The 25,919-nt window shown below is 41.6% G+C and overlaps 1 protein-coding gene and 2 long non-coding RNA genes across 5 annotated transcripts; 2 read left to right on the top strand and 1 right to left on the bottom strand.

Annotated features, from left to right (window-relative positions):
• Positions 1–663: 663 nt before the first annotated feature.
• Positions 664–4,768, top strand: LOC120473591 (uncharacterized). 2 transcript variants are annotated; one of them, XR_016146492.1, is made up of 5 exons: positions 664–1,185; positions 2,000–2,110; positions 2,583–2,724; positions 3,994–4,184; positions 4,696–4,768. It is a non-coding gene; the product is annotated as an uncharacterized LOC120473591 (long non-coding RNA). The 2 variants fall into 2 exon arrangements; XR_016146491.1 differs by having other exon boundaries at positions 664–2,110.
• A 5,935-nt stretch (positions 4,769–10,703) lies between these two features.
• Positions 10,704–17,141, top strand: LOC120485813 (uncharacterized). The gene is made up of 4 exons (XR_016146493.1): positions 10,704–10,775; positions 11,340–11,411; positions 16,438–16,479; positions 16,577–17,141. It is a non-coding gene; the product is annotated as an uncharacterized LOC120485813 (long non-coding RNA).
• A 3,642-nt stretch (positions 17,142–20,783) lies between these two features.
• LOC120485533 (HLA class II histocompatibility antigen, DQ beta 1 chain) lies at positions 20,784–22,909 on the bottom strand. 2 transcript variants are annotated; one of them, XM_039681360.2, is made up of 5 exons: positions 22,808–22,909; positions 22,341–22,607; positions 21,979–22,260; positions 21,039–21,152; positions 20,784–20,906 (listed from the first exon to the last, which is right to left on the bottom strand). In XM_039681360.2, exons 1-5 carry the CDS (start codon positions 22,863–22,865, stop codon positions 20,854–20,856), a joined length of 774 nt encoding a protein of 257 aa, XP_039537294.2. In that variant the 5' UTR covers positions 22,866–22,909; the 3' UTR covers positions 20,784–20,853. The 2 variants fall into 2 exon arrangements, with proteins under 2 accessions (XP_039537294.2, XP_039537303.2); XM_039681369.2 differs by lacking the exon at positions 22,341–22,607.
• Positions 22,910–25,919: the final 3,010 nt, after the last annotated feature.

The raw sequence follows: 25,919 nt of genomic DNA on the forward strand, positions 1-25,919 counted from the left end.
CGCATTTCCACACGTAGGCCTACCATCTCCTCTGACATCTTCTCTCATTTCTGCCTTTCAGTTTTAGTAATTTCACTAAAATGAACTGTTTTCCCACCCCAATAAGCTCCAACTCCAACATGATCCACTCTCTTTCAGTCGCTATTGCTTGTAGTAACCTAGCCGCGAGGAATCTAAACACAGTGGAACATTAAAACCCTCCGCCGCCAACTAGCGTTTCGGAGCAGTACTGCAGAGCAACCAATACCTGAACGCAGAAGTATAAATGCTCACGACGGCGTCGCCTACGTGCGAAGCCAACGCCGTACACTACGGCGTACCCTCGACGCAGAAGTATAAATTGGCCTTTAACCTAACCGCGTCCTCTAACTGACGCTTTCCTTTAGCGTCAGTTAGATGACGCCGTAGGATCGCGTCATGTAAGTGACGCTAAAGGGCGCCTAAAACGTCAAATATTGAAGCATGGTCAAAGGTGACGCCTTGGGGTGAGAATGCGTTGAAATAAAACAACTGGCATGTAGCCTTTATTCCCTAAGTACTCCCCTATTGTTCAACCTCTAGTCATCTGTGTCTTTTATACCGCTGCCATTTGCAGAACAATAATAGAAATAACAACTGATCACCACAGTGAAGAAGGTTTGGCAGGTTTATATATGTGTGTGTGTGTGTGTGTGTGTGTGTGTGTGTGTGTGCGTTGGTGCGACCGGATTATGAGGACAAAACACATGGATACATACCGACTCTATGAGGACATACCGTAACTATGAGGACAGCACTAATGTCCTCATAAGTCGAGCAATGTAGAAAGGCTTATAAGGTAGCGATTAACCACCTCCCGCTTTTTCTCAATATGTCCTTATAAATCCGTTGTACCCGTTTTTCAGTGTGTATCAGTGTATGCTCAGAGTGTATAATCTCCCTCTATGTGAAATTCGATGGTACTGCAGTTTCATACACATTTCATACACCCAGACCACGCCCAAGCGCGATTCATTGGTGGAACGCTGGAATCCTCGTCAGTGATTGGCTGCTTTTCACGTCCGTCAAAGTCAGCGCGCCGCGCCTGCGCATTTGATCTCTATCGCCTGTGTGTTGTGACGGTGTGATTAATCAGAAGAGAAGATTATTAATTAGCAGAATTCGAGCGAAGTTGACGAGCTATTGCGGGAGATTATCACGAGGAAGGTAAGTGTGTTTATTTATATTCTACCTTTATGGAGTTAAGTGTTATGAGTCAGTTTTAAATAACGTTAGTTACATTATTTTAAACATGGCCGCTAATATCAGTCCATAGGCATTTAAAAAGGGCGTCCCCAAACATCTTGCACATGCTATTCACTTTTTTTTTGTTTTGTTTATTACAAACGAAATTCTCTTGTTGTTCATAGACTTATTTTGAAATAAATCAAATCTATGTTGTCATCACGATGACTGGTAAAGTTGAGTGGATGAATTTACAGTTTAATACAGTAAGATACAGAAATATATTAATAAGCAGAAACGAAAAATAATGTAAAAGTAGGCTCGTTAATGTAACGTTACTGTCAATAGAATTATGTGACAAAACTATTTAACTTTAGTTGATTTATTTTAGGGCTGGATATTAGCAGACATTTTATGATTCCATTCAATTTTAATTCACATTCTTTCGATTCTATTTTTATTGATTATTTTAATGTTTAAATAGGTGTAATACCTGTAACATTTTCTAAAACTTTCTCTCTATAGTTAATTTTTCTAACGTAACGAGTTTGGCTTTATTTGATCTGAGGCACCACATTAAGGAGTGATAAAATGTTATTAAAATGGACTGAATTTGAAATCAGTGACTGTTTCTTATCAAAAGTAACAAGTCTTAAAAACCTATTTATGTGTGAAGTGACTTGACTTGACTTGAAATGTTGTATATATTGATATAGACTACAGTCTGACGATAATGAACTGTATATTATGAAGCTTATAGGCTACATACTAATTATGTTTTCTGGAATGTTTTCAGTCAACATGTTAAGAAAGAAGCGAATAAAACCTGAGCAGGATGCAAAAGAACACATATTGTCGGATAAAGACAAAGCCTTCATTGAGGGACGACAAATCAACACATTCAAAGGTAAATTGATTGTGCACCACAAGGCAATTTGACCATGTTCAGACTGCAGGCAAATTAAATCATAAAGTAGACAAGACATGCATTTGAAAGAATGAAAAGTACCCCTATTGCTGGCAGTCTGGACATGATCTTTCACATTCACACATTTAAGCTGCTCATTTTCGTAAAGGTTAAGAGATTAATCAATTTTTATAATTATTATTGTTACTTTTAAATAAATACTTAAAACTATGTATACAGTAGGGATGTCAATTTTCACAATTTTACAATTAATATCACAGTGAAAACCAATGCTTTATTTTTTTTTTTTAAATTTATTTCCTGCACCTCATATTACAGTACACATTTTTACAGGTTTTAACTCTTTAAAATGATAGGTTGTTTAACTGTGTAACATATAGGTGCTCTTGGGTTCATGTTTTATTTTTATTATTCATTTAATTTTATTGTTTATATTATTTTGCCCTTTTAGGGAGAGGTGTGTTTGCACTTGAGCACATTGAACCATCCACCTTTGTTGTTGAATACCGTGGGATTCTCTCTCAAAGTAAACATGTTAAAGATGTTTAAGGCAACTACTTGTTCAACTTCACATGGAATGAAACACGTTATTGGTAAGCTGGCTGTTTCTTTTTAGTTATGATTATGATGATTATTATTATTACAATATAGGGCTGCATGATTTGGGGAAAATGTTATATTGGAATTTTTGAGGTCAATATTGCAAATGCGATATAATAAACAAATAGTTTCATGAGTCGACTTGCTTGGTTCTAAAGCAAAATGCACACACAGATTAGTGATAATTCTGAAATGTGTATTTCTCAACTCAAACTAGCAACAACAACTAAATGATTGATAACATCTATAATGATCAATAAGCCATTGATTTCTGGAAAAAAATGAATTGTACTGTATTCTGGCGCGCGGTCTGTGCATGCACATGATACTGGCACACGTCTTTCTGTGAGTCACAGTCGGATGCGCGCTTTCTTTTGACTTGTCTCGCGTGAATGGTTTTAAGCAATCGCATGAGAGCATTATCATGTAACACTAGCCAAAGGATGACAAAAAATAACAGATGCTGGGTTAATTGCGTTAACAGCCCATTGTTTATTTTACATAAAATTGCAGCACTTTGATCGCATAAGCTTGACATAGTGATTACAATTTTGATATGGTTAATCATGCCGCACTATTACAATAGCAGATTTGCTAGGGTTCTCATAACATTAGGAACATATTAGTTAGAGATAATCAATAACATGTGGAGATGCACCGATTGGTCGGCTGGTGATCGGAATCGACCAATTTCCACGTGATCGGCGACCGGCCAGTCAGTCTGACATATGCCGATTTTATTTATATTAAATATATCATTTTTTTCTAGTTGTTTATTGGATGTGAAAAGGAAATGGTTCTTCCATAACACTGCACTTCAGATGTGTGTGAATTTCCCACACCAGGAGAACTTGATATAGTTCTGTTTTATAGCAATTATCTTTTCAAAAATGTTCTATGCAAAATGTTCAATTAAAGAGAAGATAGAAAATAAATATTTGTGTGTAATGTGAAGTGATTTGAAAAAATGAAATCAGAATCGGCTAAAATCGGCAGGTCAAACTCAAGGAAAAATCGGAAATTGGGATTGGCCTAGAAAATTGTAATCGGTTCATCTCTAATAACATGGTTATTGTTCATCTGGGGTATTATTATTTTTTACCTTATGTGGATCATCTGACCTATTAAATTCTTAGGAAGTCAAGTTAACTTTCACAATGTGTATTTGAGTATAGGTTAAATAGGCCAGCCAAGGATAGCCTAACCCAAATGTTCAACTAGAACCTTATATTCTTACTGCACTATTTTTTATCACCACATAGATGCAACAAAAGAGGACACTTCGCTTGGTCCACTTCGGTTGGTGAATGATGACAAAAATCCAAATTGCAAAGTCAAGACAATCATTGTTGATGGAAGGCCACACCTGTGTCTGTGTACTATAAGACATATCTTTCCAGATGAAGAGGTCACATACAACTATGGGGATTCCTCTTGGCCTTGGCGTTTAAGGGTGAGTCTCTCAAAGACTTTATCACTGAAAGTCAACCATGTTCTGTATTTCATGAATTTTAGTTTTTTATATGATGCAGATTATTAAAAAAAAAAAAGTCTGCATTTCTGCTTTATTTTCATAACTCGTGTGTTGGGGGATGGGCATGACACTGACCTGAAATGTAAGGACAGTTCTCCACTACGAGGACCGTCATGTCAGGGTTAGGGTTTGAGGAAAAGATGTTGCTTTGGGTATGTGTCAGCTGCTGCTTTATTGTGGATAAGCTGTAGACCCAATATGCACTGGAAAGGAAATGATATGTTGATGTTTATAATGTTATCTGACTTTATAGACAAGATCTGTGTGTCAGCCTTCTCCTCCTCACGTTTTATATGTCTGCTTTGTGCACGACGGAGCCATGAAAGGGCAACTAGATATTAAGACTTTGGTTGATTCTAGAATTAGTTGCGGTGACCAATTAGCAAACATCCTTGCCTCAGTGTTGTACCTGTCTTTCTCATAATTACAGGAATTGTGTGACGAGACATCAGTGGCTGTGACTGAATGCAGTGTGAATCCTTCCTCAACAGTGAAACAGAAAGTAAGTGAACGGATGTTCCTTCATTGTTTTCTTCTCTTTGACACAGGCAATGTTAGAGGGTTAGTTCACCCAAAAATGAAAATTCTGTCAGTATTTACTCACCCTCATGCTGTTCCAAACCTATATGTGTTTATTTGTTCTGCTGAACACAAAGGAAGATATTTGTATATGTATTTTTTCCTACTATGGTAGTCAATGGGGAATGAGAACTGTTTGATTAAAACATTCTTCCAAATATCTTCCTTTGTGTTCAGCAGAACAAATAAACACATAGAGGTTTGGAACAACATGAGGGTGAGTAAATACTGACTGAAATTTCATTTTTGGGTGAACTAACCCTTTAAGTGTAGGATGGTTGGGCATCATACTCGACTGGTTGACGTGGACTGTCGTCTTAAAGACGCTGTTGTGACGTCTCAAATTCGAGTAAAATGTACCTTGCTCGGTTCATACATTTTCATAACTCGTGTGTTGGGGGATGGGCATGACACTGACCTGAAATGTAAGGACAGTTCTCCACTACGAGGACCGTCATGTCAGGGTTAGGGTTTGAGGAAAAGATGTTGCTTTGGGTATGTGTCAGCTGCTGCTTTATTGTGGATAAGCTGTAGAACCAATATGCACTGGAAAGGAAATGGTATGTTGATGTTTATAATGTTATCTGACTTTATAGACAAGATCTGTGTGTCAGCCTTCTCCTCCTCACGTTTTATATGTCTGCTTTGTGCACGACGGAGCCATGAAAGGGCAACTAGATATTAAGACTTTGGTTGATTCTAGAATTAGTTGCGGTGACCAATTAGCAAACATCCTTGCCTCAGTGTTGTACCTGTCTTTCTCATATTACAGGAATTGTGTGACGAGACATCAGTGGCTGTGACTGTGTAGGAGTGAGGGGTAGGGGGAAGGGGTGGGGGATAGGGGATAGGGGTAGGGGTGAGGGGAAGGGGTAAGGGGTGGGGGGTAGGGGTGGGGTGTAGGAGTGAGGGGTAGGGGTAGGGGTGAGGGGAAGGTGGAAGGGGTGAGGGGAAGGGCTGAGGGGTAGGGGGAAGGGGAAAGGGTAAGACGGATAATTGGGATTCAGCCTAAGACTTTGGTTGATTCTAGAATTAGTTGCAGTGACCAATTGGCAGACATCCTTGCCTCAGTGTTGTACCTGTCTTTCTCATAATTACAGGAATTGTGTGACGAGACATCAGTGGCTGTGACTGAATGCAGTGTGAATCCTTCCTCAACAGTGAAACAGAAAGTAAGTGAACGGATGTTCCTTCATTGTTTTCTTCTCTTTGACACAGGCAATGTTAGAGGGTTAGTTCACCCAAAAATGAAAATTCTGTCAGTATTTACTCACCCTCATGCTGTTCCAAACCTATATGTGTTTATTTGTTCTGCTGAACACAAAGGAAGATATTTGTATTTTTTTCCTACTATGGTAGTCAATGGGGAATGAGATCTGTTTGATTAAAACATTCTTCCAAATATCTTCCTTTTTGTTCAGCAGAACAAATAAACACATAGAGGTTTGGAACAACATGAGGGTGAGTAAATACTGACTGAAATTTCATTTTTGGGTGAACTAACCCTTTAAGGGCCAATCCCAATTCTACCCCTTACCCCTTCACTTTCCCCTTCCCCTCCGTTTTGCGCGTCCACGTGAAGGGGTAGGGTTGTCCCAATTCTCTTTTGGTTGGAGGGGGAGGGCTAGGGTGAAGGGCCAGATAGCCCTTCAAACGAAGATTTTTCGGGAGCACACTTCAAACGAAGGGGTATGAGAAGTGTCACTGCTAACCCAGGGCTGGTTGCCCAAGCGACAAAGGAGACCCATAAATTTAAGTATTTGTGGCTTTAATAAGTATTGTAACGACAAATAATGATTTGCTTTATGTTACACTCAATATTGTGTTCATATTTACGGTCAGTTTCTTCACAGAAACGTTTGTAAAAAAAAAAATCGCTAAAATGACTGTAGTTTGCTAACGATAGTCCCGCAACATATTTTCGTCGTCTCCGTTGTTTCCTGCGAACTTCACAAGATGCAAGAAAATAGCTGTAACCCACACGACTGAGATAACTGCAGCTGTCGACGGGATCTTGGAAGTTGTGATAAACATCGGCGCATCTCCTGTGACGTAGGCGCTAGCGACGACTTATAATGACGTTTAACGGAGGCGTAGTGGTGTCCCATTTCTTAGGGGAATATTTTCACCCCTACGCATTGCCACTCTGTTTCAAGGGTCAAGGGGAAGGCGAAGGGGTAAGGGGTAGAATTGGGATTGGCCCTAAGTGTAGGATGGTTGGGCATCATACTCGACTGGTTGACGTGGACTGTCGTCTTAAAGACGCTGTTGTGACGTCTCAAATTCGAGTAAAATGTACCTTGCTCAGTTCATACATTTTCATAACTCGTGTGTTGGGGGATGGGCATGACACTGACCTGAAATGTAAGGACAGTTCTCCACTACGAGGACCGTCATGTCAGGGTTAGGGTTTGAGGAAAAGCTGTTGCTTTGGGTATGTGTCAGCTGCTGCTTTATTGTGGATAAGCTGTAGAACCAATATGCACTGGAAAGGAAATGGTATGTTGATGTTTATAATGTTATCTGACTTTATAGACAAGATCTGTGTGTCAGCCTTCTCCTCCTCACGTTTTATATGTCTGCTTTGTGCACGACGGAGCCATGAAAGGGCCACTAGATATTAAGACTTTGGTTGATTCTAGAATTAGTTACGGTGACCAATTAGCAAACATCCTTGCCTCAGTGTTGTACCTGTCTTTCTCATATTACAGGAATTGTGTGACGAGACATCAGTGGCTGTGACTGAATGCAGTGTGAATCCTTCCTCATCAGTGAAACAGAAAGTAAGTGAACGGATGTTCCTTCATTGTTTTCTTCTCTTTGACACAGGCAATGTTAGAGGGTTAGTTCACCCAAAAATGAAAATTCTGTCAGTATTTACTCACCCTCATGCTGTTCCAAACCTATATGTGTTTATTTGTTCTGCTGAACACAAAGGAAGATATTTGTATATGTATTTTTTCCTACTATGGTAGTCAATGGGGAATGAGATCTGTTTGATTAAAACATTCTTCCAAATATCTTCCTTTTTGTTCAGCAGAACAAATAAACACATAGAGGTTTGGAACAACATGAGGGTGAGTAAATACAGACTGAAATTTCATTTTTGGGTGAACTAACCCTTTAAGTGTAGGATGGTTGGGCATCATACTCGACTGGTTGAAGTGGACTGTCGTCTTAAAGACGCTGTTGTGACGTCTCAAATTCGAGTAAAATGTACCTTGCTCGGTTCATACATTTTCATAACTCGTGTGTTGGGGGATGGGCATGACACTGACCTGAAATGTAAGGACAGTTCTCCACTATGAGGACCGTCATGTCAGGGTTAGGGTTTGAGGAAAAGATGTTGCTTTGGGTATGTGTCAGCTGCTGCTTTATTGTGGATAAGCTGTAGACCCAATATGCACTGGAAAGGAAATGGTATGTTGATGTTTATAATGTTATCTGACTTTATAGACAAGATCTGTGTGTCAGCCTTCTCCTCCTCACGTTTTATATGTCTGCTTTGTGCACGACGGAGCCATGAAAGGGCCACTAGATATTAAGACTTTGGTTGATTCTAGAATTAGTTGCGGTGACCAATTAGCAAACATCCTTGCCTCAGTGTTGTACCTGTCTTTCTCATAATTACAGGAATTGTGTGACGAGACATCAGTGGCTGTGACTGAATGCAGTGTGAATCCTTCCTCAACAGTGAAACAGAAAGTAAGTGAACGGATGTTCCTTCATTGTTTTCTTCTCTTTGACACAGGCAATGTTAGAGGGTTAGTTCACCCAAAAATGAAAATTCTGTCAGTATTTACTCACCCTCATGCTGTTCCAAACCTATATGTGTTTATTTGTTCTGCTGAACACAAAGGAAGATATTTGTATTTTTTCCTACTATGGTAGTCAATGGGGAATGAGATCTGTTTGATTAAAACATTCTTCCAAATATCTTCCTTTGTGTTCAGCAGAACAAATAAACACATAGAGGTTTGGAACAACATGAGGGTGAGTAAATACTGCCTGAAATTTCATTTTTGGGTGAACTAACCCTTTAAGTGTAGGATGGTTGGGCATCATACTATACTGGTTGACGTGGACTGTCGTCTTAAAGACGCTGTTGTGACGTCTCAAATTCGAGTAAAATGTACCTTGCTCAGTTCATACATTTTCATAACTCGTGTGTTGGGGGATGGGCATGACACTGACCTGAAATGTAAGGACAGTTCTCCACTATGAGGACCGTCATGTCAGGGTTAGGGTTTGAGGAAAAGCTGTTGCTTTGGGTATGTGTCAGCTGCTGCTTTATTGTGGATAAGCTGTAGAACCAATATGCACTGGAAAGGAAATGGTATGTTGATGTTTATAATGTAATGTGTATTGGATTTATTTGACTTTATAGACAAGATCTGCATGTATCAGCCTTCTCCTCACATGTTTTATATGTCTGCTTTGTGCACGACGGAGCCATGAAAGGGCCACTAGATATTAAGGCTGAATCCCAATTCTCTAGCTTACCCCTTCCCCTTCGTCTTACCCCTAGGCCTTGTCCCTCGAAATCGAGTGGTAAGCGCTAGTGCAAACATACCCCTATGAAATGAGACACCACTCGGTTACGTCCTTGGCGTCTATCACCAGGGGCGAAAAGTGTTGATCACAAACTTCTCTAAACTTTTAAGATGCCGTCTGCAAGTATGCTTATGTCGATTGCGTTGGTACTGGAGATTTATTTGCGATTGTCAGCAACAAATACAGGACAGTATATTTAAAGCACGTATTGATGTCTCCAGGGTGACCATATAACGTCCTCCTTTTCCCAGACATGTCACCCGGATTTCGGGATCGCTGAAAATTTCTGGGATTCGGCTTTTGCTTTCTGCCTTCACTATTCATTATGTTTACATGCACAAGGTGTTGTTTCAATCGGACTGAATTCATTCATTTAAATCTGTGAATCTGAATGTATTGTTTATCTAATATTCCCGTGTTTTCGTCTCAGTCGGGATCCGTTTGAAGCTGAATGCATCATCTGAGAAGCTGATCACGTACGTGTCAGTGTCAAATAATGTACACATAATGAATGGCGACTGTAGAAAGCCAAAGCTGAATACCGTAAATTTTGGGTGATCTTGAAATGTGGGACTGATTGTGCAAATCAGCAATGTAACGTTAGCATAGCCCAGCGTAGCAAAGTAGCGATTTTTAAAAAAGTTTCAATAAACAACATAGTTGCAAATATAGCCTATATGTACATAACTGTGTAGAGCACAAAACAAGACTGTCATATTTTTTTTTATCAATCATGTAAGTGAAAAAACTTTAATTTATGGGACACTCTGGATGGTATGCCATCCAGAGTGAAGGAGAGGCAATGCCATCGTTGCCAGTTGCGCAGTGCATTTCTTACCCCTTGGTTTCAAGTAAGCTCATGAAAATTCTTGGTCTTAAGTGGTATATACCCCTTCCCCTTACCCCTAGATCAAAATGAAAATTGCGATGGCGCTTCCTCTCACGTGAACGTGCAAAACTGAGGGGGGTAGGGGTGAGGGGAAGGGGTAAGGGGTGGGGGGTAGGGGTGGGGTGTAGGAGTGAGGGGTAGGGGTAGGGGTGAGGGGAAGGGGTAAGGGGTGGGGGGTAGGGGTGGGGTGTAGGAGTGAGGGGTAGGGGTGGGGTGTAGGAGTGAGGGGTAGGGGTAGGGGTGAGGGGAAGGTGGAAGGGGTGAGGGGAAGGGCTGAGGGGTAGGGGGAAGGGGAAAGGGTAAGACGGATAATTGGGATTCAGCCTAAGACTTTGGTTGATTCTAGAATTAGTTGCAGTGACCAATTGGCAGACATCCTTGCCTCAGTGTTGTACCTGTCTTTCTCATAATTACAGGAATTGTGTGACGAGACATCAGTGGCTGTGACTGAATGCAGTGTGAATCCTTCCTCAACAGTGAAACAGAAAGTAAGTGAACGGATGTTCCTTCATTGTTTTCTTCTCTTTGACACAGGCAATGTTAAGTGTAGGATGGTTGGGCATCATACTATACTGGTTGACGTGGACTGTCGTCTTAAAGACGCTGTTGTGACGTCTCAAATTCGAGTAAAATGTACCTTGCTCGGTTCATACATTTTCATAACTCGTGTGTTGGGGGATGGGCATGACACTGACCTGAAATGTAAGGACAGTTCTCCACTATGAGGACCGTCATGTCAGGGTTAGGGTTTGAGGAAAAGATGTTGCTTTGGGTATGTGTCAGCTGCTGCTTTATTGTGGATAAGCTGTAGACCCAATATGCACTGGAAAGGAAATGGTATGTTGATGTTTATAATGTTATTTCACTTTATAGACAAGATCTGCATGTCAGCCTTCTCCTCCTCACATGTTTTATATGTCTGCTTTGTGCACGACGGAGCCATGAAAGGGCAACTAGATATTAAGACTTTGGTTGATTCTAGAATTAGTTGCGGTGACCAATTAGCAAACATCCTTGCCTCAGTGTTGTACCTGTCTTTCTCATAATTACAGGAATTGTGTGACGAGACATCAGTGGCTGTGACTGAATGCAGTGTGAATCCTTCCTCAACAGTGAAACAGAAAGTAAGTGAATGGATGTTCCTTCATTGTTTTCTTCTCTTTGACACAGGCAATGTTAAGTGTAGGATGGTTGGGCATCATACTATACTGGTTGACGTGGACTGTCGTCTTAAAGACGCTGTTGTGACGTCTCAAGTTCGAGTAGAATGTACCTTGCTCAGTTCATACATTTTCATAACTCGTGTGTTGGGGGATGGGCATGACACTGACCTGAAATGTAAGGACAGTTCTCCACTACGAGGACCGTCATGTCAGGGTTAGGGTTTGAGGAAAAGATGTTGCTTTGGGTATGTGTCAGCTGCTGCTTTATTGTGGATAAGCTGTAGAACCAATATGCACTGGAAAGGAAATGGTATGTTGATGTTTATAATGTTATCTGACTTTATAGACAAGATCTGTGTGTCAGCCTTCTCCTCCTCACGTTTTATATGTCTGCTTTGTGCACGACGGAGCCATGAAAGGGCCACTAGATATTAAGACTTTGATTGATTCTAGAATTAGTTGCAGTGACCAATTAGCAAACATCCTTGCAGGCAGGCAGCAGAAAAATCAGAGGTCGATATAACAGTCCGAGTCGAGGCAGGCAGAAGAATCAGAGGTCGATATAACAGTCCGATTCGAGGCAGGCAGAACAATCAGAGGTCGATATAACAGTCCGAGTCGAGGCAGGCAGCAGAACAATCAGAGGTCGATATAACAGTCCGAGTCGAGGCAGGCAGAAGAATCAGAGGTCGATATAACAGTCCGAGTCGAGGCAGGCAGCAGAAGAATCAGAGGTCGATATAACAGTCCGAGTCGAGGCAGGCAGAACAATCAGAGGTCGATATAACAGTCCGAGTCGAGGCAGGCAGAACAATCAGAGGTCGATATAACAGTCAGAGTCGAGGCAGGCAGCAGAAGAATCAGAGGTCGATATAACAGTCCGAGTCGAGGCAGGCAGCAGAACAATCAGAGGTCGATATAACAGTCCGAGTCGAGGCAGGCAGCAGAACAATCAGAGGTCGAAATAACAGTCCGAGTCGAGGCAGGCAGAAGAATCAGAGGTCGATATAACAGTCCGAGTTGAGGCAGGCAGCAGAAGAATCAGAGGTCGATATAACAGTCAGAGTCGAGGCAGGCAGCAGAACAATCAGAGGTCGATATAACAGTCAGAGTCGAGGCAGGCAGCAGAAGAATCAGAGGTCGATATAACAGTCAGAGTCGAGGCAGGCAGCAGAACAATCAGAGGTCGATATAACAGTCCGAGTCGAGGCAGGCAGCAGAAGAATCAGAGGTCGATATAACAGTCCGAGTCGAGGCAGGCAGCAGAACAATCAGAGGTCGATATAACAGTCCTAGTCGAGGCAGGCAGCAGAAGAATCAGAGGTCGATACAACAGTCCGAGTCGAGGCAGGCAGCAGAAGAATCAGAGGTCGATATAACAGTCCGAGTCGAGGCAGGCAGCAGAAGAATCAGAGGTCGATATAACAGTCCGAGTCGAGGCAGGCAGCAGAACAATCAGAGGTCGATATAACAGTCCGAGTCGAGGCAGGCAGCAGAACAATCAGAGGTCGATATAACAGTCCGAGTCGAGGCAGGCAGCAGAAGAATCAGAGGTCGATATAACAGTCCGAGTCGAGGCAGGCAGCAGAACAATCAGAGGTCGAAATAACAGTCAGAGTCGAGGCAGGCAGCAGAAGAATCAGAGGTCGATATAACAGTCCGAGTCGAGGCAGGCAGCAGAAGAATCAGAGGTCGATATAACAGTCAGAGTCGAGGCAGGCAGCAGAACAATCAGAGGTCGATATAACAGTCCGAGTCGAGGCAGGCAGCAGAACAATCAGAGGTCGAAATAACAGTCAGAGTCGAGGCAGGCAGCAGAAGAATCAGAGGTCGATATAACAGTCAGAGTCGAGGCAGGCAGCAGAACAATCAGAGGTCGATATAACAGTCCGAGTCGAGGCAGGCAGCAGAAGAATCAGAGGTCGATATAACAGTCAGAGTCGAGGCAGGCAGCAGAACAATCAGAGGTCGATATAACAGTCCGAGTCGAGGCAGGCAGCAGAAGAATCAGAGGTCGATATAACAGTCCGAGTCGAGGCAGGCAGCAGAAGAATCAGAGGTCGATACAACAGTCAGAGTCGAGGCAGGCAGCAGAACAATCAGAGGTCGAAATAACAGTCAGAGTCGAGGCAGGCAGCAGAAGAATCAGAGGTCGATACAACAGTCCGAGTCGAGGCAGGCAGCAGAACAATCAGAGGTCGAAATAACAGTCAGAGTCGAGGCAGGCAGCAGAAGAATCAGAGGTCGATATAACAGTCCGAGTCGAGGCAGGCAGCAGAACAATCAGAGGTCGAAATAACAGTCAGAGTCGAGGCAGGCAGCAGAAGAATCAGAGGTCGATATAACAGTCCGAGTCGAGGCAGGCAGCAGAACAATCAGAGGTCGAAATAACAGTCCGGGTCGAGGCAGGCAGCAGAACAATCAGAGGTCGATATAACAGTCAGAGTCGAGGCAGGCAGCAGAACAATCAGAGGTCGAAATAACAGTCAGAGTCGAGGCAGGCAGCAGAAGAATCAGAGGTCGATATAACAGTCCGAGTCGAGGCAGGCAGCAGAACAATCAGAGGTCGAAATAACAGTCCGGGTCGAGGCAGGCAGCAGAACAATCAGAGGTCGATATAACAGTCAGAGTCGAGGCAGGCAGCAGAACAATCAGAGGTCGAAATAACAGTCAGAGTCGAGGCAGGCAGCAGAAGAATCAGAGGTCGATATAACAGTCCGAGTCGAGGCAGGCAGCAGAACAATCAGAGGTCGATATAACAGTCCGAGTCGAGGCAGGCAGCAGAACAATCAGAGGTCGATACAACAGTCCGAGTCGAGGCAGGCAGCAGAACAATCAGAGGTCGATATAACAGTCCGAGTCGAGGCAGGCAGCAGAACAATCAGAGGTCGAAATAACAGTCAGAGTCGAGGCAGGCAGCAGAAGAATCAGAGGTCGATACAACAGTCCGAGTCGAGGCAGGCAGCAGAACAATCAGAGGTCGATATAACAGTCCGAGTCGAGGCAGGCAGCAGAACAATCAGAGGTCGATATAACAGTCCGAGTCGAGGCAGGCAGCAGAACAATCAGAGGTCGAAATAACAGTCAGAGTCGAGGCAGGCAGCAGAAGAATCAGAGGTCGATATAACAGTCCGAGTCGAGGCAGGCAGCAGAACAATCAGAGGTCGATATAACAGTCCGAGTCGAGGCAGGCAGCAGAACAATCAGAGGTCGAAATAACAGTCAGAGTCGAGGCAGGCAGCAGAAGAATCAGAGGTCGATACAACAGTCCGAGTCGAGGCAGGCAGCAGAACAATCAGAGGTCGATATAACAGTCCGAGTCGAGGCAGGCAGCAGAACAATCAGAGGTCGAAATAACAGTCAGAGACGAGGCAGGCAGCAGAAGAATCAGAGGTCGATACAACAGTCCGGGTCGAGGCAGGCAGCAGAAGAATCAGAGGTCGATACAACAGTCCGGGTCGAGGCAGGCAGCAGAAGAATCAGAGGTCGATATAACAGTCCGAGTCGAGGCAGGCAGCAGAACAATCAGAGGTCGATATAACAGTCCGAGTCGAGGCAGGCAGCAGAAGAATCAGAGGTCGATATAACAGTCCGAGTCGAGGCAGGCAGCAGAAGAATCAGAGGTCGATATAACAGTCCGAGTCGAGGCAGGCAGCAGAACAATCAGAGGTCGATATAACAGTCCGAGTCGAGGCAGGCAGCAGAAGAATCAGAGGTCGAAATAACAGTCCGAGTCGAGGCAGGCAGCAGAACAATCAGAGGTCGATATAACAGTCCGAGTCGAGGCAGGCAGCAGAAGAATCAGAGGTCGAAATAACAGTCCGAGTCGAGGCAGGCAGCAGAACAATCAGAGGTCGATATAACAGTCCGAGTCGAGGCAGGCAGCAGAAGAATCAGAGGTCGAAATAACAGTCCGAGTCGAGGCGGGCAGCAGAAGAATCAGAGGTCGATATAACAGTCCGAGTCGAGGCAGGCAGCAGAAGAATCAGAGGTCGATATAACAGTCCGAGTCGAGGCAGGCAGCAGAAGAATCAGAGGTCGAAATAACAGTCAGAGTCGAGGCAGGCAGCAGAAGAATCAGAGGCCGATACAACAGTCCGAGTCGAGGCAGGCAGCAGAAGAATCAGAGGTCGAAATAACAGTCCGAGTCGAGGCAGGCAGCAGAACAATCAGAGGTCGATATAACAGTCCGAGTCGAGGCAGGCAGCAGAAGAATCAGAGGTCGAAATAACAGTCCGAGTCGAGGCGGGCAGCAGAAGAATCAGAGGTCGATATAACAGTCCGGGTCGAGGCAGGCAGCAGAACAATCAGAGGTCGATATAACAGTCAGAGTCGAGGCAGGCAGCAGAAGAATCAGAGGTCGATACAACAGTCCGGGTCGAGGCAGGCAGCAGAACAATCAGAGGTCGATATAACAGTCCGAGTCGAGGCAGGCAGCAGAACAATCAGAGGTCGATATAACAGTCAGAGTCGAGGCAGGCAGCAGAAGAATCAGAGGTCGATATAACAGTCCGAGTCGAGGCATGCAGCAGAACAATCAGAAGTCGGTAGAAACAATCCAAGGTCAGTAACAGTTCAGCAAACACAGAAAAAACGCTCAGAAATTGTATGCCGGGCAATGCAATACCTCTCAATGAACTTGAGTGAACGGGGTTTATATGGGTGCATGAGCTGCAGGTGTTTGTAATCGGTCTCAGGTAAGCGGCATGATGGGATGTTGAGTTCATGATGGGTAATATTCTGGTGAAAGTGTCCTACAGTGGTGAAGAGGAGGTGTAGTGGAAGCCTACTCTGTAACAGTAGTAGGGAAAGGGAACTGGGGTCTGATCTTCGTACACCGCTAACAGTGTAAATGTGGTCCTTTTTGTGTTGCACAGGACCAGAGACTAGTTTCCCTGTGTGCTTATCTGCTGATGTTTCACATGGTCCGAAACTGTTTGGATTGTTGGGCTGGAATACATTTTAATTGTTGCTTTTTACCCCTCAGGAAAAAGACAAATGAATCAGGATGAAACTGAGAACTCCAGAGGTATTTAAACATTTGGGAATATTAAAGTTATTCCATGTACATACATATAGGTATACATATGTGTATGTATATGTTTGTTTGTTTGTTTGTTTTACAGAGACCAAATCAAGGAGAATAGCGAAAAGGCCATGGAGCCCAAATGAAGTTAATGCTTTCGTGAAACATTTCCATATTTCAAAGGGACACCTAGCAACAAAGAGCTGTGCAAGACTGCAGAGGACCCTGTCCTGAGAGAAAGAATGGCCCAAAATATAAGGCATTTCGTGAGGAACCGAGGTTTGATGTTGAAAAAGAAATCTTCTTAGAGTTCTTCGAGAGATCAGTATTGCCTTCCATTAAAGGTGGTATCGCTGATACCACCTTTAATGTCTGTGCGTTTTGTTCTGTAAAGTTCTCTAAAGTGTTGTTGGGCCAGAAGAGTGTTCAAGACATCCTTTTATATACTTTTATTAAACACTGTTTTGAAAGAAATGTACAAATACATGCATTTACTGGAAGGCATTATGTGCTTATTAGATCTCAGTTGTTGAGCCTTCTTTTTTACCATTTGCAAATAAAAAAAAATGCCCTTTCAGTTTAATTTTGTTAGTTTTATTGGCTTTCTAGTTGCATTTCTTCATCTAATAGCCCTTCAACTAGTCTTCAGTGAAGTGTAAAACCTGCTGATCTTTAATCACTGACTTTTCTCCAACCAGGCTCATTTTGCACCACATTTGTATATGTTGGCTGATATAGCTACAGCACATGGTAGCACTTCATTTCGTGTGCGTATTACTTTTACAGGTTTAGTGGCAGCAAAACGATGCACAATCATTCGTGAATTCATTCTTTAATGTAGAATAGTTGATTTGGTTTTACTCTAATACAGGTACTCCTGCTATGTGTGGACTTAATAGTGATGTCCATTTAAACCCAGTTTGTCCTCATAATCAAGGGTTAGTCAGGTGGTTGTGTGTGTGTGTGTGTGAGAGAGTGAGGTCCTGTTAAACCCAAAATGTCCTCATAATCAAGGGTTAGTCAGGTGGTTGTGTGTGTGTGTGTGATCGAGGTCCAGTTAAACCCAAAATGTCCTCATAATCAAGGGTTAGTCAGGTGGTTGTGTGTGTGTGTGTGTGTGTGTGAGAGTGAGGTCCTGTTAAACCCAAAATGTCCTCATAATCAAGGGTTAGTCAGGTGGTTGTGTGTGTGTGTGTGTGATCGAGGTCCAGTTAAACCCAAAATGTCCTCATAATCAAGGGTTAGTCAGGTGGTTGTGTGTGTGTGTGATCGAGGTCCAGTTAAACCCAAAATGTCCTCATAATCAAGGGTTAGTCAGGTGGTTGTGTGTGTGTGTGATCGAGGTCCAGTTAAACCCAAAATGTCCTCATAATCAAGGGTTAGTCAGGTGGTTGTGTGTGTGTGAGTGAGGTCCTGTTAAACCCAAAATGTCCTCATAATCAAGGGTTAGTCAGGTGGTTGTGTGTGTGTGTGTGTGATCGAGGTCCAGTTAAACCCAAAATGTCCTCATAATCAAGGGTTAGTCAGGTGGTTGTGTGTGTGTGTGATCGAGGTCCAGTTAAACCCAAAATGTCCTCATAATCAAGGGTTAGTCAGGTGGTTGTGTGTGTGTGTGATCGAGGTCCAGTTAAACCCAAAATGTCCTCATAATCAAGGGTTAGTCAGGTGGTTGTGTGTGTGTGAGTGAGGTCCAGTTAAACCCAAAATGTCCTCATAATCAAGGGTTAGTCAGGTGGTTGTGTGTGTGTGTGTGTGTGATCGAGGTCCAGTTAAACCCAAAATGTCCTCATAATCAAGGGTTAGTCAGGTGGTTGTGTGTGTTTGAGTGTGTGAGAGTGAGGTCCTGTTAAACCCAAAATGTCCTCATAATCAAGGGTTAGTCAGGTGGTTGTGTGTGTTTGAGTGTGTGAGAGTGAGGTCCTGTTAAACCCAAAATGTCCTCATAATCAAGGGTTAGTCAGGTGGTTGTGTGTGTTTGAGTGTGTGAGAGTGAGGTCCTGTTAAACCCAAAATGTCCTCATAATCAAGGGTTAGTCAGGTGGTTGTGTGTGTTTGAGTGTGTGAGAGTGAGGTCCTGTTAAACCCAAAATGTCCTCATAATCAAGGGTTAGTCAGGGTTGTGTGTGTGTGTATGCATGATTCATATGGTTACTAATGTCCAGTTAAAACCAAATGGTCAGCAATGTTCATTTAGATATAAAACTAAGTCTTAAACAATCTTCTCTTTTCACATTAACAAAACCCAAACCCAATCAACTGGAAATATTTAGCTTTATTCAAAACTATCTTTAGACAAAACTTTGTCATTTGTCAGTGATGGTTAAGTAGTAAACTTTCCATTTGTTTTTGTTTTTTTATTTCTTAATTTTTAATGTTAAAATATATCCATATTTATTTCACTTTCCCTCTTCTCTCTTTGCTCTTCACTCACTTCATACCTGCTTAATCTCACATTACAAACTCAGGTTAGTTTTCTGAAATCTCTCTTAAACTTTAAGCCAGGTTGAACAATTGCTAATAATTATTATTTTATTTATTTATTTATTTATTTTATATGCTGGTATTGATACAGACTTAAGTGATGTGGCACTGCCATGGATAAAGTTAAACTATGATGCTCATGTATAATAATGTGTGTACTAGTAGATAATGTCCAGATAAACCAGGTTAGTCCCCATAATTAAGGGTTAGCTGTGTGTGTTTGTGTATGTGAGTGATGTCCAGATAAACCGGGGTTGTCCTCATAATTAAGGGTCAGATGGGTGTGTGTGTGTGTATGTGAGTGATGTCCAGATAAACCAGGGTGGTCCTCATAAATCATAATTAAACCAAGAAACGCCCACTCCTGCCCTGTCCTCATAGTGCTGTAGTTTGTCAGGTCTTCATATTTCCAGACTGGTTCATTAGAATGAAATTCTGAGTAGTCAGAATTTTACCCCATGCCATAAGGAGCAGTTTAATATTTCTTATTAATCTCTATGACAAAGGGAAAGGTGGGTCCCCATAAACCATGATGGGACTTTTTTGGGGAAAAAGTCCTTATAAACCACCCGTACCAGTATGTGTGCGTGTGCGTGTGTGTGTGTGTGTGTGTGTGTGTGTGTGTGTGTGTGTGTGTGTGTGTGTGTGTGTGTGTGTGTGTGTGTGTGTGTGTTATTTTTTACTTCCTCGTTTTTGTTTGTGTGAAAACAATACTTCTGTATGCATTACAGAGATCAGGAATTTATTCTGCCAAACTTCCTCATGCTTCCAGTATAAACTCGGCCATTCTATTGTCTATCACTATTACTGTAATAATGGAAGCAACGTTTGACCTTCTGAGATTAAGCTGACTCTTTCACCAGCCTCTCTCAATGATAGACCATGTTACAAATATGGTTCATCACATGATGGTGGCTCGTATTTCATCCGTGACAACAGCTCTTACCTTTGAACAGCTCCACGCATTCTTACTCCTCTCCCCCTACCTCTCCTTCTCCCTTGTCTTGGTCCAACTAGTCCTCTCCCTCGTCCAGGCATTTTTTCTCTTTTTTTTTTTTTGCTCCTCTGCATGTGTTGCTTTGAACAAAACCAATCCAAACACCTTTTTATTGTGTATGTACAAATCGAAAGTCTTCAACACCTGGCTATATTGAGATTGGAATCAGCTATTTCTTACTCTAATGATCAGTAAGTTAAACATGTTTATATCAGCTGTTTGAAAATATATTTTAAATATTTGTTTCAGTACTTTTGAGCTGATTTTGTTGCAGCAGTAGAGGCTTCAATAGGTCTTCATTTCTGCATGCAATTTGTTAAAAAAAAGACTATAAATATCCATGATTTTGGTATTGGGAATGCTTATAGGCTATGTAAAGAAAATGTAGGCATTCTAGAAACATGTTAATTGACTGCATTTTGTGTGGAAAAAAAAACATGAATTTATATTTATTGTAATGTTTGTAAAATTAAATGAAACCAAAACTCATTACCATTGTCGTCATCTTGCTGGTAAAACATTGTTGCAAATAATACAAAATTCATAATATGTATTTATAATTTATTTATATGAAAATCAATAGGAGTTATCAGTTCTCTTCTTCAGCTGTCTTGTGTGTATTTTGAATATTTAGAATAGAACCACAAAATAATTAAATATAGTATCCATAAAATATTTGTCAATGTATCTTCACTGAGATATACAATATACACTCTTAGAAGAAAAGGTTCTACAGTATATGAAACCTTAAAAGGTTCTATTAGCAACTCTCAGGTGTTGTGTAAACAGGCATTGCAGTTGAACTGGTTGTGTTTGGTGCCTCTGAAGAGGAATGTTTCAATGTCTTTAATAAGCTGATACACTGTTACTCAATGTTCACTCTGATGTGCCACTGAGTCCTACAGCAGTTCAGAGCATCTACTGTATTCACTTCCAGCTGATATGACATGTGCTAGTAAATGAAGGAACATGAACATGAAATCGTTAGTATTTTACAACGTAATTAAAATGGAGAAACCATGATATAATGCCTTATTGCATTTTGTTTTGAAAAATGTGATTATGAGTGTGTCTGCACACCAACCTGTGTGTTTTCTTTTGTAGTAGATCAGCCCTCCTGCTGTCATGATCACCCCCAAAACCACACCTGCAGCTCCAGTTATCATCTTATTCCTGTCAGACTCTGACAGAGATGAATCTGCAAAATAAATAAAATTGTGTTTGTTGTGCAACGAACAATATTCTGTTACTTTTTTAAAAATAAAATAGGAATTATTTAAATGTTTTATTATATTTTATATTGTTTTTAGAGCTGTCAAACGATTAATTGCGATTAATCGCATCCAAAATAAAAAGTTTGTGTTTACATAATATGAGTGCACTGTGTATCATTATTTTGTATATATATATATATATATATATATATATATATATACAGTATATATATATATATAATATTTTTTCTTAAATATACATGCATATGTGTGTTTGTATATATATAAAATATTTATATTTATACATACTGTAATATAAATTATATATAAATCTATATACAGTATATACATGAAAATATTTCTTAAATATATACAAACATGTGTGTGTATTTATATATATATATATATATATATATATATAATTATACACAGTGCACCCACATATATTATGTAAATACAAACTTTTATTTTGGATGCGATTAATCGCGATTAATCGTTTGACAGCCCTAGTTGTTTTATCATTGTCTGTTTTATCATAATCATTTAGGAATCCTATACTAAGAATAAGTACAAAAGACTTTCAAAGAGAGGCATTAAAAAACTACAACAACAACAACCACAACAACCTGAGAACCACTGAACTATAATAATAGTGATGCTGATCTGAACAAAAGTCCTATGTGGTTGGTTAAATTGTTTAGGCTACGAATCAAACAAAACAGTTTTGTCTCAGATGAAAACAAGGGAACAAGTAGAGATAGTAGAAACAACAGTTTTGTTTTTGTGGTCATCAGTTTCATTGCATCTTACCCCAGTGATAGACCATGGGTCTATGAGAGCTGGCGTGCTCCACCACACAGGAGATCTTCTCTCCGGGTATGGGAAAGTATTCCAGGTGGGAGTGAATCTGGTAGTACCAGTCTCCATCAGCCAGCTCCTCAGTGGAGGTCACATCAGCTGTCATCGCTTTATCATCCCTCATCCACGTCAGTTTAATGGGTTTGGGGTAGAAGTCATAGGCACTGCAGATCAACATGGCTGGACTTTTACCACTGGCCTGCCTTACTGACCTGACGATGACTTGTGGTTTTACTGTAGACATGATGCGGTTAATTTTCTGTTGTGATTCATGTGTGGTTTCAAAAAGTTTTTTTGCGTTCAATGCATCTCACCTGTTTTTTCGAACATAGTGAGGATTTGCCCATAGAGCTTGCAATCGGCAATGGATTTCTCTGACTCCTTATGTAGCCACTCAGGTTTTTTATTAAAATCATCGGCCCATTTCATCGCATATTCAGTGTAACCAACAACTTTATTTTCAGTACTGTTAAATCTCAGCAATTCAGTTTTGTCAAAATATATTGAGTAGATGAGCTCAACATTTTGTAGAGAACCAAGTACACGGCAGAGATATAGGATGAATCCATAATGTCCATGAACTAAAAAACAGGCAGGCAACAAACATTTTGAAAGTTTGATAATAATAATACCAAAACAGTAATAATACTAATAAAAACAATAATGATAATAATTACAGACTGTTTAAATTTGCAAAAACATTTATTCCTAAAGACTTTTTCTAAAAAAAAAAAATGATAGAACTATTTCATGAATTTATTAAAGTCAGATTATAGCTTACCTGTTTCAAACAAAGTATGCAACAACAAGGCCAGGTGTATCACAAGATTATACCGCATTTCGCATTCAGTGTTGTTTTACTGGCATCGAGAGATGGAATGAGTCCTAACCCTTTCACACGTAAGTTTAAAATATTCTAACTGACCCCCCAGCGTGAGTTTTTCAAGGCGACCGTTATTTAGAACTTGCCACTTTAATGTTTCCATGGCGACGCGTCATTGCTTGTCACGTGACACAGCATAACCAGAACAGAGCGCGGAATGAATGATGATCTGCTTTTATGTCATTTTTCCTTTTTTATTAAAAATATTCAAAAATGTATTAGCTATATCATGAAACACTGATATTCCGATTGTCAAATATGTGCAAGTGGATGGGTTTTGTTGTTTAGACATCTTTATAACGATCGCGTTAGTTGAGCTGTATGCACAACGGGCGGCGCCATTTTAGTTTCGTTTTCAGTTCAGAGAATCGGATCTGTTGGATTTATAACGTCAATTCATCCACTTCTCACGAAATACATGATAGCAAGTGGCTGGTGAACTGGGAGAAGAATAGGATCAAATGTTAAGCTACTTACACAATGTGTATCTGATATGAATAAAATGTGTCGTCTTATTATAATTGAAAGGATTATTATTGCCGCTTCCATAGTATTTTACAAACTCAAAATCATTGTTTTGCTAGTACATATGTGTATTTAAATGTCTGAAACCTAAAATAAACATTATGTGGTTGAAAACACTCAATAGTTGTGATATATGACAGCACTGAGTGTGTCTGTCTCTGGCTGAGCGCCAGCCAACGCGCGAGAGCAAGTTTGAATTTAGCAGTTGCTGACGTGTGCACTGAACGTTCTAATCACACCGGTGTGATCGTACGCTCCAGGGACCAGCCAAGACTGATCACACCGGTGTGATCGTACGCGTGAAAGGGCTAAAGCAGTTACAGTAAATGTATTAAATGATGCCAATCCAGTTTTGCATTGCGACTCAACAAACTGGAAAATCAACCTAACCACAAAGCAACATGTGATCAAGTAAATTACATGGGCATCTTTTTCACAAGCAAAGCTACACTGAGTTATAAAAACTGAAGTGAAAGTTCTTGCTGACAAATGGGCATTGTTTGTTTCTCCTGACTGGGGACTCACATGAGATTTTAGATCACCAAAAAAAAGTTGGAGAAATATATTGGGTGGAATGTGGAATGTTTCTGTTCTTGCCCCCATTAATCACTTTTTGTGATTAAAAATGCACTCTCAATAGCACCTGAAAAACCACCAATCATCTATGTATCTATCTATGTATCTATAGATATATAGATATATGTGTGTGTTTGTGTGTGTGTGTGACCCGTCCTGGCAAAATGTGTCAGAATTTTGCATGGGCTAATTCCGAGCTACAGGCAAAACTTACTGAAAAATATAAATTTTGGTCGAATTCGAGAATTTCAACTGATCGACTGTTTCGAAGCGGCTAGGCCCTGAGCGACCGCTGAATGAAAACAGAGTCTGTCTGAAAACAAATGAGAGATACGTAGGCTCTTAACGCCCCGACTGGGCAAAGAAGGCCTATGTGTTCTTCCTCATATACCCCTTTTCCACCAAAAAAACACTGACTAGCGCCCAGGGAATGATGTCGTTACGTCACTGTGTGCGTCGTCATACGTCTTAGCTACTGCAAGTACAACATTACTTTGGGACATTACTTATCTCTAACTCGTGTACCAAGAAGGCTTTAAAAACAATTGAAATATGTAAGTCTTTTAATCTTTTCGTTTGATATGTAATTTTTTCTGATAAGTTATGTACCCCTGTCTTGTGTCTTTTCTTTCTTTCCATTTATTTGTTCTATATTGTGACTGTTTTCTTCTTTGCTTATAATGTCTTCAATAAAAAAATTACAAAAATAGAAACGCTTGCGTTAACCTCAAGCATAACCATTACAAAGGCGGACTCCATCGTGTTTCTGCAAATGTTTCTCCTGGCTTTGCGATCCTTTATTATGGTCAGAAAAGATGTTTAGAGGACATCTAAACCCGCCCCAGCCCCCGACGTAACCATGACGTGGTAAAAGAACGGTTCTAGTCCAGCAAAGAGTTGGTGCCGCTTTGGAACCAGTTTTCCCGACCGAGAACCGGTTCTTTGGCTGTCGAAACACAAAGAACTGGTTCGCGCGCAGGCACCGGCTCCGAACCAGCTTTGAAAAGGGATAAGGGGCTATAATGAGCCGGTAGGGCAGACAGGGAGATAACCTGGGTCCTGAGCGGTGTGTTGAGGGATTTAGGCACATATCCTTGTCTTGGTTTGAGTGTGACCTTCGTGTCATTAGGTCCAAATTCCAGACACGTTGCGCTCACTGAGAGTGTTTGTAGATGCCCTATGCGCTTCACTGACGCAAGAGCCATGAGAAATGGCAGTGCAGTGCAGACTCTGAGAAATATGCCAGACGAGCCCTCCGAGCCACCATATAGGCAATAGCTCGCAGTGAGGACAGCCGCCGTCAGCGAGCGCGAGTGCTGCATGATCCTCTCCCAGGCAGGAAACGCAGATGAGGCGGTCCCCGTCGCTGAAGGCCAATTTATACTTCTGCGTAGGGTGCGCGCAGTAGGTACGGCGTAGCATACGCACAGACGCGTCCCATACCGCGTACCCTTCGCCGTCGCCTGACGCGCACCTCTTCAAAAATGTAACTACACTTCGCGATGACGCGGACCGCAAGATCGGTGATTGGTCGGCTTGGTAGCATCGCATTTCCTCCTACGCATTTCTGCACGTACCATCTCCTCCGACGTCTTCTCTCATTTCTGCCTTTCAGTTTTTGTAATTTCACTAAAATGAACTGTTTTTCCACCTCAATAAGCTCCAACTCCAACATGATCAGCTCTCTTTCAGTCGCTATTGCTTGTAGTAACCTAGCCGCGAGGAATCTAAACACATTGGAACATTAAAACCCTCTGCTGCCAACTAGCGTTTCGGAGCAGTACTGCAGAGCAACCAAAACCTGAACGCAGAAGTATAAATGCTCACAACGGCGTACACTACGGCGTACCCTCGACGCAGAAGTATAAATTGGCCTTGAGTGGGGCTCAGCACAAGCCACAGTAAGATG

Source organism: Pimephales promelas, chromosome 14, assembly GCF_988280905.1.
Source record: "Pimephales promelas chromosome 14, fPimPro1.hap1.1, whole genome shotgun sequence".
NCBI lineage: Eukaryota > Metazoa > Chordata > Actinopteri > Cypriniformes > Leuciscidae > Pimephales > Pimephales promelas.

What these genes read in the sequence shown, in the direction of transcription:
- LOC120485533 (XM_039681360.2), bottom strand. Translation starts at nt 22,865, where the DNA reads ATGCGGTATAATCTTGTGATACACCTGGCCTTGTTGTTGCATACTTTG. An exon ending in GCATACTTTGTTTGAAACAG is followed by an intron (nt 22,608 to 22,807) that starts GTAAGCTATAAT and finishes CCTGTTTTTTAG; the next exon opens with TTCATGGACATTATGGATTC. An exon ending in CTACAAAAGAAAACACACAG is followed by an intron (nt 20,907 to 21,038) that starts GTTGGTGTGCAG and finishes TTCATTTACTAG; the next exon opens with CACATGTCATATCAGCTGGA.